Source organism: Gorilla gorilla, chromosome 11 (genome assembly GCF_029281585.2).
Source record: "Gorilla gorilla gorilla isolate KB3781 chromosome 11, NHGRI_mGorGor1-v2.1_pri, whole genome shotgun sequence".
Taxonomy (NCBI): Eukaryota; Metazoa; Chordata; class Mammalia; order Primates; family Hominidae; genus Gorilla; species Gorilla gorilla.
The window spans coordinates 124,967,806-124,983,359 of record NC_073235.2 but is presented as its reverse complement, the minus strand read 5'-3'; the positions used below and the strand labels follow the sequence as shown (position 1 = coordinate 124,983,359).

The 15,554-nt window shown below is 52.3% G+C and overlaps 1 protein-coding gene and 1 long non-coding RNA gene across 4 annotated transcripts in view; one reads left to right on the top strand and one right to left on the bottom strand.

Moving 5' to 3' along the window:
• Nucleotides 1-595: 595 nt before the first annotated feature.
• Nucleotides 596-1,078, bottom strand: LOC101153313 (coiled-coil domain-containing protein 140). The gene has a single exon (XR_004069647.1). It is a non-coding gene; the product is annotated as a coiled-coil domain-containing protein 140 (long non-coding RNA).
• A 4,898-nt stretch (nt 1,079-5,976) lies between these two features.
• PAX3 (paired box 3) overlaps nt 5,977-15,554 on the top strand; it is a 98,990-nt gene continuing 89,412 nt past the window's right edge. The window contains exons 1-4 of one of the 3 annotated variants that reach the window (XM_019021643.3): nt 5,977-6,444; nt 7,750-7,985; nt 9,310-9,436; nt 10,666-10,800. In XM_019021643.3, coding sequence (XP_018877188.1) covers nt 6,360-6,444; nt 7,750-7,985; nt 9,310-9,436; nt 10,666-10,800 — 583 coding nt within the window. In that variant the 5' untranslated portion in view covers nt 5,977-6,359. Of the gene's footprint in view, nt 6,445-7,749; nt 7,986-9,306; nt 9,437-10,665; nt 10,863-15,554 lie in introns of those variants that run through there. The other 2 variants (XM_004033270.4, XM_004033272.4) reach the window with 2 other exon arrangements.

Here is a 15,554-nt window from a genome sequence, read left to right as displayed (position 1 = left end):
CTGAGTCTCCTTCCTCTTGGGGCTACTTGTCTTAACTCTTGGCCCGGCTGAGGCTGGGGTGCCCCTCATAGAGTTTTCCGGGGCGAAGAAGCGAGACCGCGAGGATGATGCGCGCGCAGGGCCACCGTGGGGAGCCGGGCAGCTTTCTGCAAGAGGGCTCTGGGAGGTTGGCGGGTTAGCAAGGAGTCTGCACTTCTGCCGCGTGCTCCCTCCAGCTAATCAACGGGTCTCGGTGGCCCCTTTCGATGGGTTTCTGTGTCGGAGATGGTCAGTTTTCATCTTTTTAGAATTTTTCCACCTGGTTCTCCAATCTCCAAGGTTCTGGATCAAAATTATTCTCCTGTCCCTCGCTCCCAAACGTACGACTTGTTTAAAGGTTCATCTCCAGAAAAAGAAACTTTATTTAAAAGAGGAAATGGGTGTTTTCTTGGGTGACGGGAGATGAAAAAGTTTAAGGTCTAGGAAGGAACTTAATGCAAATCATGTGTAGAAATTCAGGAAGCTTAGGCCTCCTGCTTTGGTTGTGGTGATGAGAGTTTCTCCCCTCTTCTCTCCCCCGCGTTTTACCTCCATTCTTCCCTCCTTTTATTATTTTTTAAAATTTCTTTCCTTCTTTCTCTCTTTTCTTCTCTCTCTCTTTCTTCTTTTTCATCTCCTCCGCCTCTTCCCCAATTTTGAAAGAGTGAGGGGTCGGGAGAGGACGTGTCCTAGGGCGGGCAGCCCTCCCGGGGTCTGTGGACTGTGCGCTCTCAGGAGACGCCCGGGTGGAGTTGGATATCTCCGAGAGGCAGGTGCGCGCAGCACTCTTCAAAACGCCTCTCTGCAGTCCCAGGTCCGCGCTCCCCAAGAACTGGCCAGATCGCGCCGGGCTTGGCCCCTGACAGCTCTGCCTCCTCCACCTGTTGCGTTTACTCCGTTTAGTTGGCTGTGCAGTCTCTGGCCCCAGGTGTGCTTTTAAAACTCGAGGAACGCGGGTGCTGGACTCATTCGCAGCCTCTTGCCTCTGGTTCCCGTGATCCCACGGTGGCGAGCTTCCAGGCTCAGCGAGGAGATCTGGGTTTGAACATTCATCTCCCATGTTACTCTTTTCTTGCTCCTCGCGTCACTGGCCCCTCTTTCCTGCCGCTGAAATCCATCTCGAGGAGAAATTTTCTAACAGACCCAGTTTGAGAAGCGGCTGAGGCTCACTGCGTTGGTTCAGGAGCTGGGGCCGCGTGGAGTCAGAAGGAGTCCAGTCCTGATCCGAGCGAAAGAAAGACCTGTTAGTTCCCCCTTCCCAGTACCCTCCTCCCCCAAGAGCAGGACACACAGCTCCAGCTCTTTATGTACCGGCGCCCGGAGGCAGGAGTTCCTGGAGTGGTCACTCGCCTACTTTTTTGCTCCAGGAGTCAAGGAAACCAGCGGACCCCAAGGTTTCTTTTATTCACTTCCTCCAGCTCTGTTCCCGCCCCCACCTCACTCACAGCCTTCACCTGCCTCCGCACAGATCAGATTTTCTGGTCTTTCCAAGGCCTAGGCTGCCCGCTCCCAATACAAGACGGTCCCCCAGCTAAATAAGGCCCTTCAACCCTTACCCCTTTCACACACGCCAGATTCTTTCACACACACACATACACACACCCGGAATACACACACTCCCCGAATACACACACCAAAGAGCAGTTACCGAAGAATTTCTCTTCTAAACATCACCCCCACCCCACCATGAACTTTTACCTAATTGAGCAGAACATTTTTTGGAAGATTAGACAGGACTTACTTATTTTTTACAAGACATCCTATTCCTCCCGCCCTGGAGAATCGGGCGGCGGGATCTTGTCTTCCTTGTTTGCCTAAAAATAATTTTCTCAGACCCAAATGAACTAGGACACCAGCTGCTGTGAGATTTATTCTTCTCTCCCTCCCTCACTGCCTTAAAAAAAAAAAAGTACCTCTCTCTTCTTTCCCTCTTTTCTTTTTCCTTTCCTATTTTCCTTCTCCCTTCCTATCTTCCCACAAACCATATGCTCCTTATTGTAAACCCGCTCACACGTTCCCTGGGGCTCCCCCAGCTGAAGGAGCAAACCCACTTCGGCTGACCTACACCACGTTTCAATGAGATGTCCACATCCTCATCTAGTCCCTTAATCCGAACTCATCCCGACTGATTTTTCGATGGGGAGAAGAGCGGCGCCAATGATTTTGACAAATAACTGCGGGGGGCCTAATGACGGTCACTGAGGCAGCGGCTGCGAAGGACCACGGGTTTAACCCGGGCATTCACCAATCCTGTATCATCACATCCGGACCGGAAGCTCATGATCACGAACCTGGCGTTTTGATGTCCTCCCCGTGAGCCCCCGGCAGGCTTTCTGTGGGATTGAGGGTTTCTCGGCGTTTGCCCAACTTTTACTGCATCCTGAGAGTCACGCCTGGGGCCGGGCGGGTGGCCAGGAGCTTCTCTGCTCGACCATGTCAGCCTGCCAGAGCTCGGCCCTTCAAACGGGAGGAAAAAGGTCTGGGTGGCAGACGCCACCCCCGCTCCCCACTAGGTCAGGGACATTATTTTGCATAGATCATAATTTCCTCTTAAGACCTGTGTCTGGCTGAGTATGAAGTCAACCCTCAGAGGCCCTGAGAAGTCCACGGGCCATGAAACCCTTGTGCCAGTGTCCTCAAGTGCGGAGGCTGTGCGCTGAAGGGTGCTTCACAGCCCAGGCCGAAGTCACCCAAGTGCGACTGGGCTGTAGACGCACGCATCCAAACGGGCTGCGAGGGAGAACCTTCAAGCTAACAAGGGCACGCTCCACTCAGGCCTGGACAGCCAGCCCGCTGTTATTTTCACCTGTAGTGTCTCTGAAACTAGGGGCAGAGGCGCAGAGGGGACAACAGAAGCTATCTCCCCCGCCCACCTTTTTTTTTTTTTTTTTGGTCACATTATCCAAATATCGTCTTCAAGGCTCCAGTTTCATTTCGAACGTGCACAGAGCGTGAGTGGACGCTACACTCGTTCACAACACCGTTGTGGAGAGTCCCACTGATGCTTTCTGGGTAATTTGTTAGCCCAGGGAAAAGTCACTGCCTCCCAAATCAGGGTTCAAGGATGCAGGGCGCGGGCCCTCGCCTTCCAAGCCCCACCGCTGGGTCATCCCTTTACCAATTAGCGCCTGTACCGCGGCCAAATTTGGCACCAGGACTCCTTGGCCCACCGGCTGCGGATAGGGAAGTGGCCTGGACTCCCATCCAGCTGCGGGGTTTGGGTGTGGGGTGGCTTGGGCTCCGGAGAGACTTCAGAAAGAAATAAAGGGGAGGCCCAAGACTCGGAGACAGAGAAAGAGTGGCTGGAATCACCCGGCATTCCTGAGACCTGTTGCGCCCTGTTCTGCGGAGTCACGGCTCTGAGCCGGGTTAGGTTTGGCGGCGTGCGGGCGCCCTAGGCCAGGCAGCCTCAGCCAACTTTGCTGTCCTGGCCATCCCAGGTCGGACTTCGGGGACACAGGCCACAAGAAATTTAGATTCATTAAGTCTTTGGCTGTGGCCCAGCTGTCCAGAGCCTAAGGGTGCGCTCCCACCCCTCTCCGGGTCTCCAGGGACCTCTGGCCACTGGCCGGTGGAGAAGGGCCGGGCTGATCATCTGGGTACATATGAACCTCAGAGCGCTCAGCAGAAAAGAAAGAGGCCGGAAAGGAGAGAAAATGAGTCGCCTCCTGATTCCGGAGCTTTAGGCCCCCAGCACCCCCACATCCTTGTGGCCTCCATTTGTACATGTTTATAGCAAGTGACAGCTAGTTTATGAACCAGCCCCCATGGGCACTTAAGACCCAGCTCAGCCGGCAGTACCTCCGTTCAACGGTCCCGCGGACTCTGCAATCTACGGGACCGGGAGAAGGAATCTGGCAGCAAGCGCCTCCCTCCAGCATCTGCCGGCTCTTAGGAGAGAAAACTCCCGGCAGGAGAGAGACGGGTGGACGCTGGGAGGGCTTGGAGACCAAGCCTCCGGCTCAAAAACAAATGAGACTCAGCCCTAGATGTTCTTTAACTGCTCGCGGGGTCCAAGAGTTTATTTTAGCTGAGAGTTGAGCCTACTTTTGCCTTCTTGAAATTACACTTCGGGTACCTCCTTCACCCAGCAATTACCGCTGACCCCAGAAAGTGCTCTGTCGACTCTGCTCAACCTTTGGGAAGAAGAAAACTTGGAAAAAGTCTAGCTCTCAAAATGCTATCGCTGAGAAGTGGCTTAAAACGTACGGACACAGGCTTTGGTGGCCCGAATGCCTTAAAAAGAAAATGAGAAAATGTTCCCCTTGAAAAATTGAATCATTTTATGTAAAACCAGGTTAAACAAGGCACATGCCTCCTTCATGGGTCCAGACATTTTTGGGAGTCTCCTGAGACCTGTCTCCGTGGCTCTGAGGGTCAACCAAGCCTTCTGGCATCAGGCAGGCTGAAAGCTTGCCTGGTTTCCCCAATGGTGAGTGGGTTTTTAAAGGGCCAACTTGTGGACTGCTGAGCAGCTATACCCCACACCCCCCTACATCTTGCCTTCTGAGTTTGCCTTAATTAGGGAATGGGGAAGTAGGGTTGGGGGCCCGAGTTCACGTCAAAACTGTCAAAGGGGGTGGGGGAGGGGGACAGAGAGAGAGGAGTGGAGAACTCCCTCCAGGGGCAGGAAAAATTCAAAAATCGTAAAAGGAAAAGGGGGAACTTGAAGCCCAGAAGTCATTGTTTCCTTTATTTCAAGGGAAAAACCTGCCCGATTCTCATCCTTTTGATTGATTAAGGCCCTGAATACCTCGCGGCCCCGGAGTGACAGTCCCTGAATAGACTCGAGCGAATAAAGCGCAGTGCAGAGCGCGGGGCTGGCACTCGGGGGTGTAAAGGAGGCGAGTTCGCTGGCACTTACCAAGTTATAAATAAAAGGCTATGCACAATGGTACCTTCTCTAAGGACAGACAGTCTTTACAACACTCCTGGCGTCATATCCTGCTGGGGACACTTCAGCTCCTAGCCAAGACTTCGTTCCTTTTATTTTTCCAGCAGTTTAGTCTGAATGCCATAATAAATTCCTGAGAACAAACGCTGAACCCGGGCAAAACTTTAACATACAGACACATCTCTGTCGACGCATCGGGGATCTATACGTAGAGATTTAGAACCGCTGCTTGCCAGAGCGGTTTTTACATCAAGAAGAGGAGCCAGGTTTTTTTCTGCACCCTCCCCCACACCCCCAGCCTTCAACTAACGAGTGCTTGGGCCTAGCGACGGCTGCCTGTGCTTCACATTAGCCCCGCTTGCGGACGGAGAAGACAAAAGAACATCAGCGCACCCTGGACTCCTCCCGGGAGGAACCCCATCGGGAGGACCCCTTAACAAGCCTAGGCCAAGGGGCACTGACCACAGGAAGGAAAGCTAAATATGTCTGGGGCCCCAGATGCTTTCTTATTGGAATTGTGCCCCCTCCAGTGGCAGTAAGCCAAGAGAAATGAGAGCGAGACCTACAGGTAGAAAAAATGAGACATAGAGAGAGACACAGGAAATCACAAGAGGAGTAGAGGCTGAGCGAGACACACACACAGAGGCACAGAAAGAGACAGAGAGGGAAATAGAAAGTCAAGGAAAGAGTGATCAGAGAAAGACACACACACACACACACACACACACACACACACACAGTGACAGAGACAGAGAGACAGAGAGACAGAGACAGAGAGACAGGAACTTCTCCGCCCTCAGCAACTGCCATCTCCCTGGGGCTGTCTCTCTCAGTTTCCACCAGGCCAACCTTCTCTCCTGGGCAAGGGGCGCAGCGCGGGTCCCCCTCGGGGCCAGCAGAGGCCTCGGCACCACCAGAGATGGGAAGAGAAAGTGGTTGCTTTTGCCCAATCAGCGCGTGTCTCCGCCACCCGGGACGGTCTCCCCGTCGGCCAATCGCAGCTCAGGGCTCCTGACCAAGCTTTGGGTAAAAGAACTAATAAATGCTCCCGAGCCCGGATCCCCGCACTCGGTGTCACCACAGGAGGAGACTCAGGCAGGCCGCGCTCCCGCCTCACCAGGCTCCCCGGCTCGCCGTGGCTCTCTGAGCCCCCTTTTCAAGGACCCCAGTCGCTGGAACATCTGCCCAGACTCGTACCAAACTTTTCCGCCCTGGGCTCGGGATCCTGGACTCCGGGGCCTCCCCATCCTCCCCTTTCCCGGGTTCCAGCTCCAGCCTCTGGACTAGGAACCGACAGCCCCCCTCCCCGCGTCCCTCCCTCTCTCTCCAGCCGTTTTGGGGAGGGGCTCTCCACGCTCCGGATAGTTCCCGAGGGTCACCCGAGCCGCACTCGCCTTTCCGTTTCGCCTTCACCTGGATATAATTTCCGAGCGAAGCTGCCCCCAGGATGACCACGCTGGCCGGCGCTGTGCCCAGGATGATGCGGCCGGGCCCGGGGCAGAACTACCCGCGCAGCGGGTTCCCGCTGGAAGGTAAGGGAGGGCCTCAGCGCGCCGCCAGGATCCCAGGGCCTGGGACCGGCTGCCTCACCCCATCCCCAGGCTCCGCAGGCTCCTTTGGTGCTTCCAGGAAGCCCATTCCCCGGGCATCCCACACCCCAAGAAGCACCAGTCGGGGGCGAGGACCTACTCGATTTCCTTTCTGCAAATGGAGCGCGCTGCTCTCTGCAAATCCTGGCGGAGCTGGGCGGCCAGGCCTGCAGCGAGCCGGGGAGACTTGCCCCTGTTGTTTTGGAAATGCCGCGGTGGAGAAGGAGGTGAACCGGCTTCTGAGCGGCAGAAGCAACTTCTCCGCAATTTGTCCGTTCGAAATTGTCTCGAAATTGTCCCGGCTGCGCCCACACTTGTGAAACATATGTTAGTTCAGGAAGCATTTTTTTTTTTTTGCCCTGCAAAGTTGTGGTGGCTAACGCCGCGCCATTGTGATTGGAATTTTTAGAATAATTAAATAAATTAGAATTCTATTTATCTCAAATAGCATCTAGAAGTTTCTATAACTTGTTTAGGAATCGCCTTTCCGTCCACTTGAAGATTCTGGGAATCCCGGGGAGGCAGGAAGTCTTGCAAGCCTGAGCCGTTTTCAATGGTTTTCCAGGTTAGGGCGCCCCAGCAGAGATGCTCATCGCCCCCCTACACACTCCCTTCACACCCAGCCTAGAGTAGAATGTAACACCCAGAGCAAGAATGGGGGCTGGGGGCCCAGGAGCAGCCCTGCCGCTGCTGTGGTCTCTGTCCCAAGATGTAACAGGTGACACAGGCACTGCTGCTTGGGCCTCCTTTCTGGACCCTCTTTGACCCTTGGCTGCTGCACTTTTGGCTAGAAACCCCAAGGGCTATCAGCTGGCCCAAGTCCCTTAGAAAGGGAGAGATCCCAATTGGACAGGGATCGGTGGGAGCAGAGTTCATCAAGGCCAGCTCCTGGGTGAACTTCTCTTCGCCAGGAGGCTGTTTCTAGAGCAAGCTAGACTCTCTACCAGCTGCAGGGTCTCCTAAGTTGCCACTCCCCGGGCCCGAAGGGGAAGACGCTTTCTCTGGGGAGAATTATTTTGCCCCACGTGCTGTCTTTACACAAGATTACATGCTCTATATTGCTGAATAATTTGAACAAATGTGATTGAAAGGAGGTCTGTGTCTGGGAGTCCGATGTCGAGCAGTTTCAGCGTCGGTGCTGTAACATGAGGATAGGCCAGAAGACTGCGAAATTACGTGCTGCTGTTCTTTGCTTTTTATTTTCCTCCAGTGACTTTTCCCTTGCTTCTCTTTTTCACCTTCCCACAGTGTCCACTCCCCTCGGCCAGGGCCGCGTCAACCAGCTCGGCGGCGTTTTTATCAACGGCAGGCCGCTGCCCAACCACATCCGCCACAAGATCGTGGAGATGGCCCACCACGGCATCCGGCCCTGCGTCATCTCGCGCCAGCTGCGCGTGTCCCACGGCTGCGTCTCCAAGATCCTGTGCAGGTACCAGGAGACCGGCTCCATACGTCCTGGTGCCATCGGCGGCAGCAAGCCCAAGGTGAGCCGGCGGGCCTTGCCCTCCTGGCTCCCAGACTGTGGTCCCCTGTGTTGGGGAAGAGCGGGCGGGGGGCAACGGCTGACATCTGGGGCTCTCCAATGAGTTATTTCTGAGGTTTGTGAAGGTGTGTAAAGGGGTGTGTGTGTGTGTATGTGTGCACGCGCCCTGGACACTTCTTGATGAACACTTAGGGAAAGCTCTTGCCTTTTTGCAAAGGAAAAATAACATCTGTTTTTTAAAGCCCATAAGCCTTGCAATCCTCATCAAATTATTTTGATGGATAAACACCTAAAGCAGGCAAGCTCTATGTGCCCACCTGTTGCCAATTTCTTCCCTAAGTGTCTGTCTTCCCGGCTCCCACCCATGGCACTGTCCTTTCCAAAACGAATGTAAGGAACTTCTTTAGGTTTTATAATGGTTTGTCTCCCAAACCCCGCCCTCAGTCTCCCCCAGTGCAAATTGTTTTCAATGAGTCAAATACTAGGGTGATCAGTTTTCTTTGTAATAAGCCAATGACTCCATTAAAAAAAAATAAGCAGTTTGGTGCTATCCTTAAATTATTTTTGGTTCTGTTTTTAAAAAGAAAGAGTCACACCAGCTAGGGCTGAGTGGGAGGGAATTACACAAGGTCTGTCTTTTCTTCTAGTTGCCACCGGGCAAAATCAAGAGGGTTATGGTAAACCGAAGACCTCCAAACACCCTCCTCTTCCTTCCCACCTACTGAAACTCTTTCACAGCCTTTCTAAGAATCTTTGGAACCTTCTTCTTCTTTTTAAAAAATATATATTGGGGTAGAGAGAAGAGTCAGTCTCTCTTAATTAATATTTGTTATCGACTCGACGTTTTAAAAACCCAAATACATACCTTTACATTTCAGTCTTCACTTTAGCATAAATATCCCTTTGGAAAAGCACAAGTTGCAGATTTAACTTGATTTTTCAGCTCCTTTTTCAAACACCGCTTTTTTAGTTTCGTTTTCATGTTGGTTCTGTGTAAGCAGTTGCCTTATTTCCAGGGATGAGAAAGTATAACCCCACCCCACCCTCATCAAGATGTTATAATTCTTCTGAATTTATCCTGGTTGTCTGGGGCTTGTCTGGGGAAGTTAGAGGCTTCCCAGGCTGCTCCGGGATGGGATAGGACTTGTTCTGGTCTGCCCCTTTCTAAAGTGCCTCAGAGAGTTCAAGTCTTTTTGCTCACAAAGGGGGACCGTCCCAGAGGATTCTGCGAGGAGCATCCCGACAGGCCCAGAGGCGGTGGGGCCGCCGCCACCTGGTCCAGGGTACCGGGTACCAACGCCTGCCCGCCTGTTCTCTTAAAGCAGGTGACAACGCCTGACGTGGAGAAGAAAATTGAGGAATACAAAAGAGAGAACCCGGGCATGTTCAGCTGGGAAATCCGAGACAAATTACTGAAGGACGCGGTCTGTGATCGAAACACCGTGCCGTCAGGTACTAGGCCCATTAACCTCTCCCCGAGGCGCGACAGTCAGTCGCTATTACCCCGGCACGTCGACCCAGACGTAATCACCCCAATTATCGATCTCAACTATTGGGAGGTGGCCTCTCCCGAGGCCCTGAAATATTTGCCAACCCGGTGTTCTTGGCACTTTATGGAGGGAGGGGTGAGCTGCTTATCCTGGGGGCGGAGGGTGGGGAGATCACCGCTGAGGACACCCCAAAGAAGATTTCTGTCGAGGAGGCAGGGCAGGAAACGTGAGGCGGAGGCAGAGCGTTTATTAATATTGATGTTCCCTTTTAAAGAGAAACAAATGTTTTGGTGACCCCAACCGAAGGGAGATGGGGCCCGCGCCGGGAGGGACTTTGCCGTGTGCGCAAAGCCGTGGAGGCTTCCACAACGGCCCCGATTTCCTCCGAGAGTCTCAGGGACCGTCCGGAGCCCCCCGCCACGGCAGCCTGGGGGGAGGCGGAGGGAAAAGAGGGGCGAGCACGGGGCCAGCGAGAGGGCGCACGGGAGGGTTTGTTTTTAATTAAAAGGAAACTCCCTTTTTCCCTCTGTGAGAAACATATTTCAGAGCATGGATTTGTTTACCAGACTGGAATCTGGAAAAAATAAGTGGGAGAGAGTGCATTTTCTTTTGATTTTTACAATAGGAAACGATTCTGCAGTTGAAATTTAAACCCTTTATAGCCTTAAAAAAAAAAAGGGAAGAAAGGAAAAAAAAGAAACTTGATTTACGGGGGGGGGGGGGGGTGGCGGGGGCGCGGACAAGTCGGCTTTGGTTCTTCCTCCCTTAAGACGAACCGCAGGATCCACGCATTCAGGTGGGGAGGAAGAAGGGTACCCGGTGGGCTGGTGGGAGAATTCTCTTAGATTGCAGACCTAGAGCCCAGTCTTCGGAGTCCAAGAAGGGAAATGCTTCCTGCCCAGAATCGAGGGACAAAGATGGCATCCGGCCCTAACTTGGAGGCACGGTTTTCCCAGCCTCCGTCTTTCAGTACTGAGATACAGATAATAGGGAGGGGGGTTTGAGTGGCAGGATGAGAGGGCTGGAGAAGGATGAAGATGTCCAGAGATGCAGGAGGAGACACCCGCGAGCAGTGCAGGGCAGCGGCTCTAGGGCCCTGGCTGGTGTTTGGGGGTGGGGGGTCCTTCCCGCACAGCCACGCTTGTCTCAACCATGTGCACTCCCTTGCTTCCTTCCTCCTCCCGCCCCCAGTGAGTTCCATCAGCCGCATCCTGAGGAGTAAATTCGGGAAAGGTGAAGAGGAGGAGGCCGACTTGGAGAGGAAGGAGGCAGAGGAAAGCGAGAAGAAGGCCAAACACAGCATCGACGGCATCCTGAGCGAGCGAGGTAAGCGGTGGCGCCTTGGGCGGCCCACTTGCTGGGGGACTTGGAGGGCATCGGCTACCTGACATTGGTGATCTGACGGCAGCCAAGCCCAGCTCGGATCAAGGTCCCTTCATGCGCGGTGTCTCTGCGCCTGAGTAACGTCATGGAAGTGAAAGACCAGAGGGACACTAGGAATCAAAACAAACATTTCTATTGTGCTTAGTTTTTCTGTTTTGTAAATCTTTCTTTCTTACCACTTTCAGCCCCTGGGATTCTAGAACTGTGAATTGTGCTCTGTTGTAGGGGGCAGGGGAAGCTGTCACTCTCTTGCCATTAAATGTATGAGACTGGGCATCTCTGAGCAATTGTAGGGCCGGGGATAGAGGGTACTTGAATCTTCAGAAGTTGAAGTAGCTTTTACGCCCTCAGGAAAGGCCCTGGTCTCCGGAGTTTCCTCGCATTAAAGGAGAGAGAGAGAGAGTACTCTTTTGGGCAAAGGCCCTCCAAAATTGCCCCCACATTGGCTGCCTTATAAATGTGTGTGTGTGTTGACTGGTTTGATTTGTTTGAAGTTGATTTTCAAATGTGAGGGGGTTTAACCTGTGTGTGCCTGGGAATTGAAAGGAACCTAAGCTCTGGGTTACAAAGTGAAGGGATCTGGGTTCTTAGAGTGCTGGCACCCTCTGTCTTCTAGGGGTACAGATCCCCATTCCTTTTCGGCTGTGCACTGTCGGCACTAAGAAAAAAAATCTCCCCCATGGGAGACAGAAGTGCAGCTTGCTTCCCCTTCACCTGCTGCAAGCCATCCTCAAACTTTAAGGGTACAAACACAAAAAGAAAGAAAGAAAGGAAAAGAAATGCTGAACCAGGAAAGGATCATTGCAGCGGGAGACGGCGGGGGGAGGGGAGGATTGTGTCTCAGTGGCTTTGGCCTTGGGGGTGGTTGCCCCTCTTCCAATGCACAAATGGTCAAGAGTGGCCAGGGGCCCCACTCGTGCCTGAAGTTTCCTCACCTGGGACTTGGAGTTCATTGGGCAAAGTTAGTTTTGGAGTTGCCAGAGGGACAGGCGGCTTTCCAGGTGGGCTCACAGCCGTTGCCGACTGTGACTAGCTGGGTCCGAGCCCTTACCAGAGTGGCATCCAGGTGGGACTTCTTTCATCTTCATTGCCCAACTCTGTGGCAGCCAGTGGCTCTCCTGAGCAGCTGCTTTACAAAGCAATGCAAAATCTGCACACAACCTGGAAGGAACATTTAGATTTGGAAGTTACAGATCCAAATGGCTGATTTGAGGGAAAAACAAGTGTAGATACTCTGATGCACACAAGAAATCAAAGACATGTCAAACCACAGCAGGTTGGGCAGGGAGATGCTTCCTTTGCTTTATGACAGAGGCCTCCTATGGACTCAGCCTAAATCCTCTTTTTGGAGAGGTGCATTTTTCTGCCTTGGTCTCTGAGAAGACACCTTGGCTTTTATCCCAGGCCTAGCTGCAGAATAGAGGTGCTGAGAAGGGAGGAAGGCAGGGAGTCAGACAACCCCAAACCAAATGTGCTCCTGTGGGCAGTGGGGAGAAGAGCCCAGAGCAGTCACAGAGGCTGGGGACTCACGGCTTTACTACTTGTTGCTGGAGGCTCCGGCGCTGGCAGACTGGCTGCTCTCTCGCAGTACAGGCGACTGAGGCCCAGGAGACAAAACGTCCCAAATGAGCTGGTCAAACATTTGTACAACTTTTCCAGCTTTTACAAAGAAGGCCTTCTCTACACAATCTACACTTGGAGATGAACTTGGGAGACAAAGCCTGGAGAGTCCATTGAAACTCACACTTTAGCTCAGCCCAGACAAAGCTCCAGCTCGGAGCAGCTTGATGTGAACAAAGGAAGGCAACCTTTTTATAATTCAAGGAGAAAAGAAGAGAAAACAGCACCACAAAAGGCTGAGAATAGACATTATGGGCTTGCAATGAGGGATGAATTATTCAATGAGCCCCAGTAGCTGCTGCGCCGGGAAGTTTTATGGACTCTCCAGCGTGGAAAAAGTGGCCATTTCACCTACAAAATGTTTCTAGTCTTTTGGGCTGTCTAGCTGGGCCGGCTGCTATTCAAGGGCAATTGCTACATTTTTAAAATCAGAGTATTCTCCCCAGTGGGGGCTGTGCTGTTGGAAACACACACACACACACACACACACACACCTTGGAGGCTGAAGCCTGATTTAATTTGGGGTTGTCAAGGAAGATGCAGTGTCTGTCTCTTCAGCATCTCTAGCTCCTTTTTAGATGAGCCTCGGAGGGCAAGAGGGGCCCAGAGAAAGGACAGAGTGAGGTGCAGTTTGAAGTCTAGAAACTTCAAAAACTCCTTTCTGTTGTTCGGGCATCAAAAATCCCAGGCTGCCCGCTTGTAAAATAGAATGAATGTTGATAAAGCGCTCTTAGCGCCCTGGCAGAGGGGGAGGAGAAAGCTGAGGGAGGAGGGACTTTGGGGTCCCCTGACCAGTGTGGTGTATTCTTGCCCTTTTCCAGTTAGTGGGTCTGGTGGGTGCTGCTGAGCCTGGCTTTTCAGGGGACATCTTTGGCCTGAGGTCTGCTTGGCAGACACTAGGACAAAAGGGTCGAGCCACCTTGAATGAGGTCAGAATCACCTCATTCTTCTCTCCAGTGGCTTTCTCCCAGATGGTCCTCTTAACTTTCCCAACTTTCCCTTTTCCCTCGCTCAATTCAAGAGCTGAGCCGCTTGCGGTGCTGGTGCGCTCAGGCCCGCGCTCCCTAACGGGCGCGCGCTAAGCATGATGCACCCTTGCTGGATCCATCCTTCCAGCTCCATAGCCCAGGAGAAAGGAGAGGGCTGGGCGGTTCACTAACACGAACCCCGCCCGCTATCCCCAATCCCCCTAGCCCCTGGCCCGCGCTGAGACTGGAGCAGAGGCAGCCGGGGGAGCCAAGTCCTGGCCGAGGCATCCGGGGCTGTGGGCACGGCCCTGCGCAGCGGCCGCTCAATGGGCGCCTCTGTTCCTCCCCCGGCTCGGCCTAGCGGGCCCGCGGGCGCCGCCACAATGGGCTGGGCCCCCACTCCTGTGCTCTGCGCCAAAGCGCCGCGCCGCGCCGCCCCCTCCCCTACTCTCTGGCCGGCTCGAAGCTTAGCTCGCCGGGCTGCAGCCGACTCAATTGCCTCCTTTATGTCCTTCTCACTTTCATCTAGACACAGCCCGCCTCCCCCTTCTTCTCCTCTTTTTTTTTTCCTCCCTTGCCTGAGGCTCACATTAGTGAAATTTCTGCAACCTCCCCCCATTTTTTTCTTATTTTAAAGAAAGCCCTTAACACAAAAGCGGTGACTAATCAATAGAAACTGCCCCTTCATCATCTCCTCCTCCTCCTCCACCCCTCCTTCTCCCCCTCCAGCAGGGTGACGCTTTTCCTGTTTGTGAGTTTTGGGAAACATTTTTGCTTTGTGCAGTAATGGAATTAGAGGACAGTTGAGGACTGTAAATGGACACGCGACTGCAAGACTCTCGCTTAAATATTTAGATGCAAAGTTACAATTACTGACTTGTTGTAGCAGCTTTGAAGTGGCAGCTCCGGAGTGCAGGGGGAGAGAGGCCAGATTGCCAAATTGATGTTTTGATTGGGGACTGGCGATACACTCTCATAAGACTTTCCTCCCTTTTAAAATCACAAGTGAGCGTGGGAGGTTTGCAACAATTTAAAAGATCCCGCTAAGAGATCTCAAGCATAGGTTGGTTGGGGGCTTATATTCCTTTCCTATCTGTTCCCTCCTATTTGACGTTTACAAAAAAGAGTGCTTTCTTAAAAAATTGGAGAAAGTAAAAGTGACGAAAGCTTTGCTCAAGTTTCCATTTTATTTGTAAGCTTGTCAGCTTTTGTAAAGTTAAAGAGGACGACTTCAGCTTTTTTGGGGGGAGGTAGGAGAAGATTAATCAGTTTAAAACGCAGAAAAGCATTAAAGGTATTTGGAGTATTTTATTTCCAGTGAAATCATGAAAAGAGCACTCTTATCATTAAGGGACTGCTGAAATCAAGGAAAACGAAGGGCCGTTTCTTTCCCGGTTAGTGAGCAGGAAGGGCCATTTTGGTCCAAGGCTGGGAGGAGGGGAAGGCGGGGGACGAACTTTCCCATAGATTAAAATCATTGGGTATAAGATCATAGGTTTATGGCATCGGATCCTTTATTCAAGTGGACAGACCAGCCCACTTTCCAAGTCCATTTGTTAGGATCACGAATTTGACCTCAATGTCGTTTCGATTCTTTAGAGAAAACTTCATATTTTCTGAAGTCCTTGCAAAACTCAGCAAAGAAATATCATCCATTTAAAAAATATTGGAAGTATCAGAACTTGAATTCTATTAGAACACCACGCCGTGTTCTATTTATTAACGTCGCGGTAACAATTTTCCTGCTGGAACAATTTGAAAGGAAACACCAGAGTTCAGCTCCTAGCTTTTTCTTTTTCGCTTGTTTGGTTTGGTTGACTGCTGTGTGCTTACCTTCTAGAGCTTTATTGAAAACAGGCAGATTTTCTAATTAATGCTTGAAATCGTATGTTTATTTTGGGGTTTGATTTGATTGTTGATAGCACCGGAACCAGGACGTAGGGGCTTCTACTGAGTAATAATTACTGAAGGGTCATCTAAAAGTCCCCAGGGCTGAGCAATAAAACCTATCCGGGCGGTGAGGCGGAACCAGTCAGCGCGCGGCGGTTCAGGCGAGTGGAATATGCAGAAATCGATCACGTGAATAGGAGTGTGGCCGCTAAATCCGAA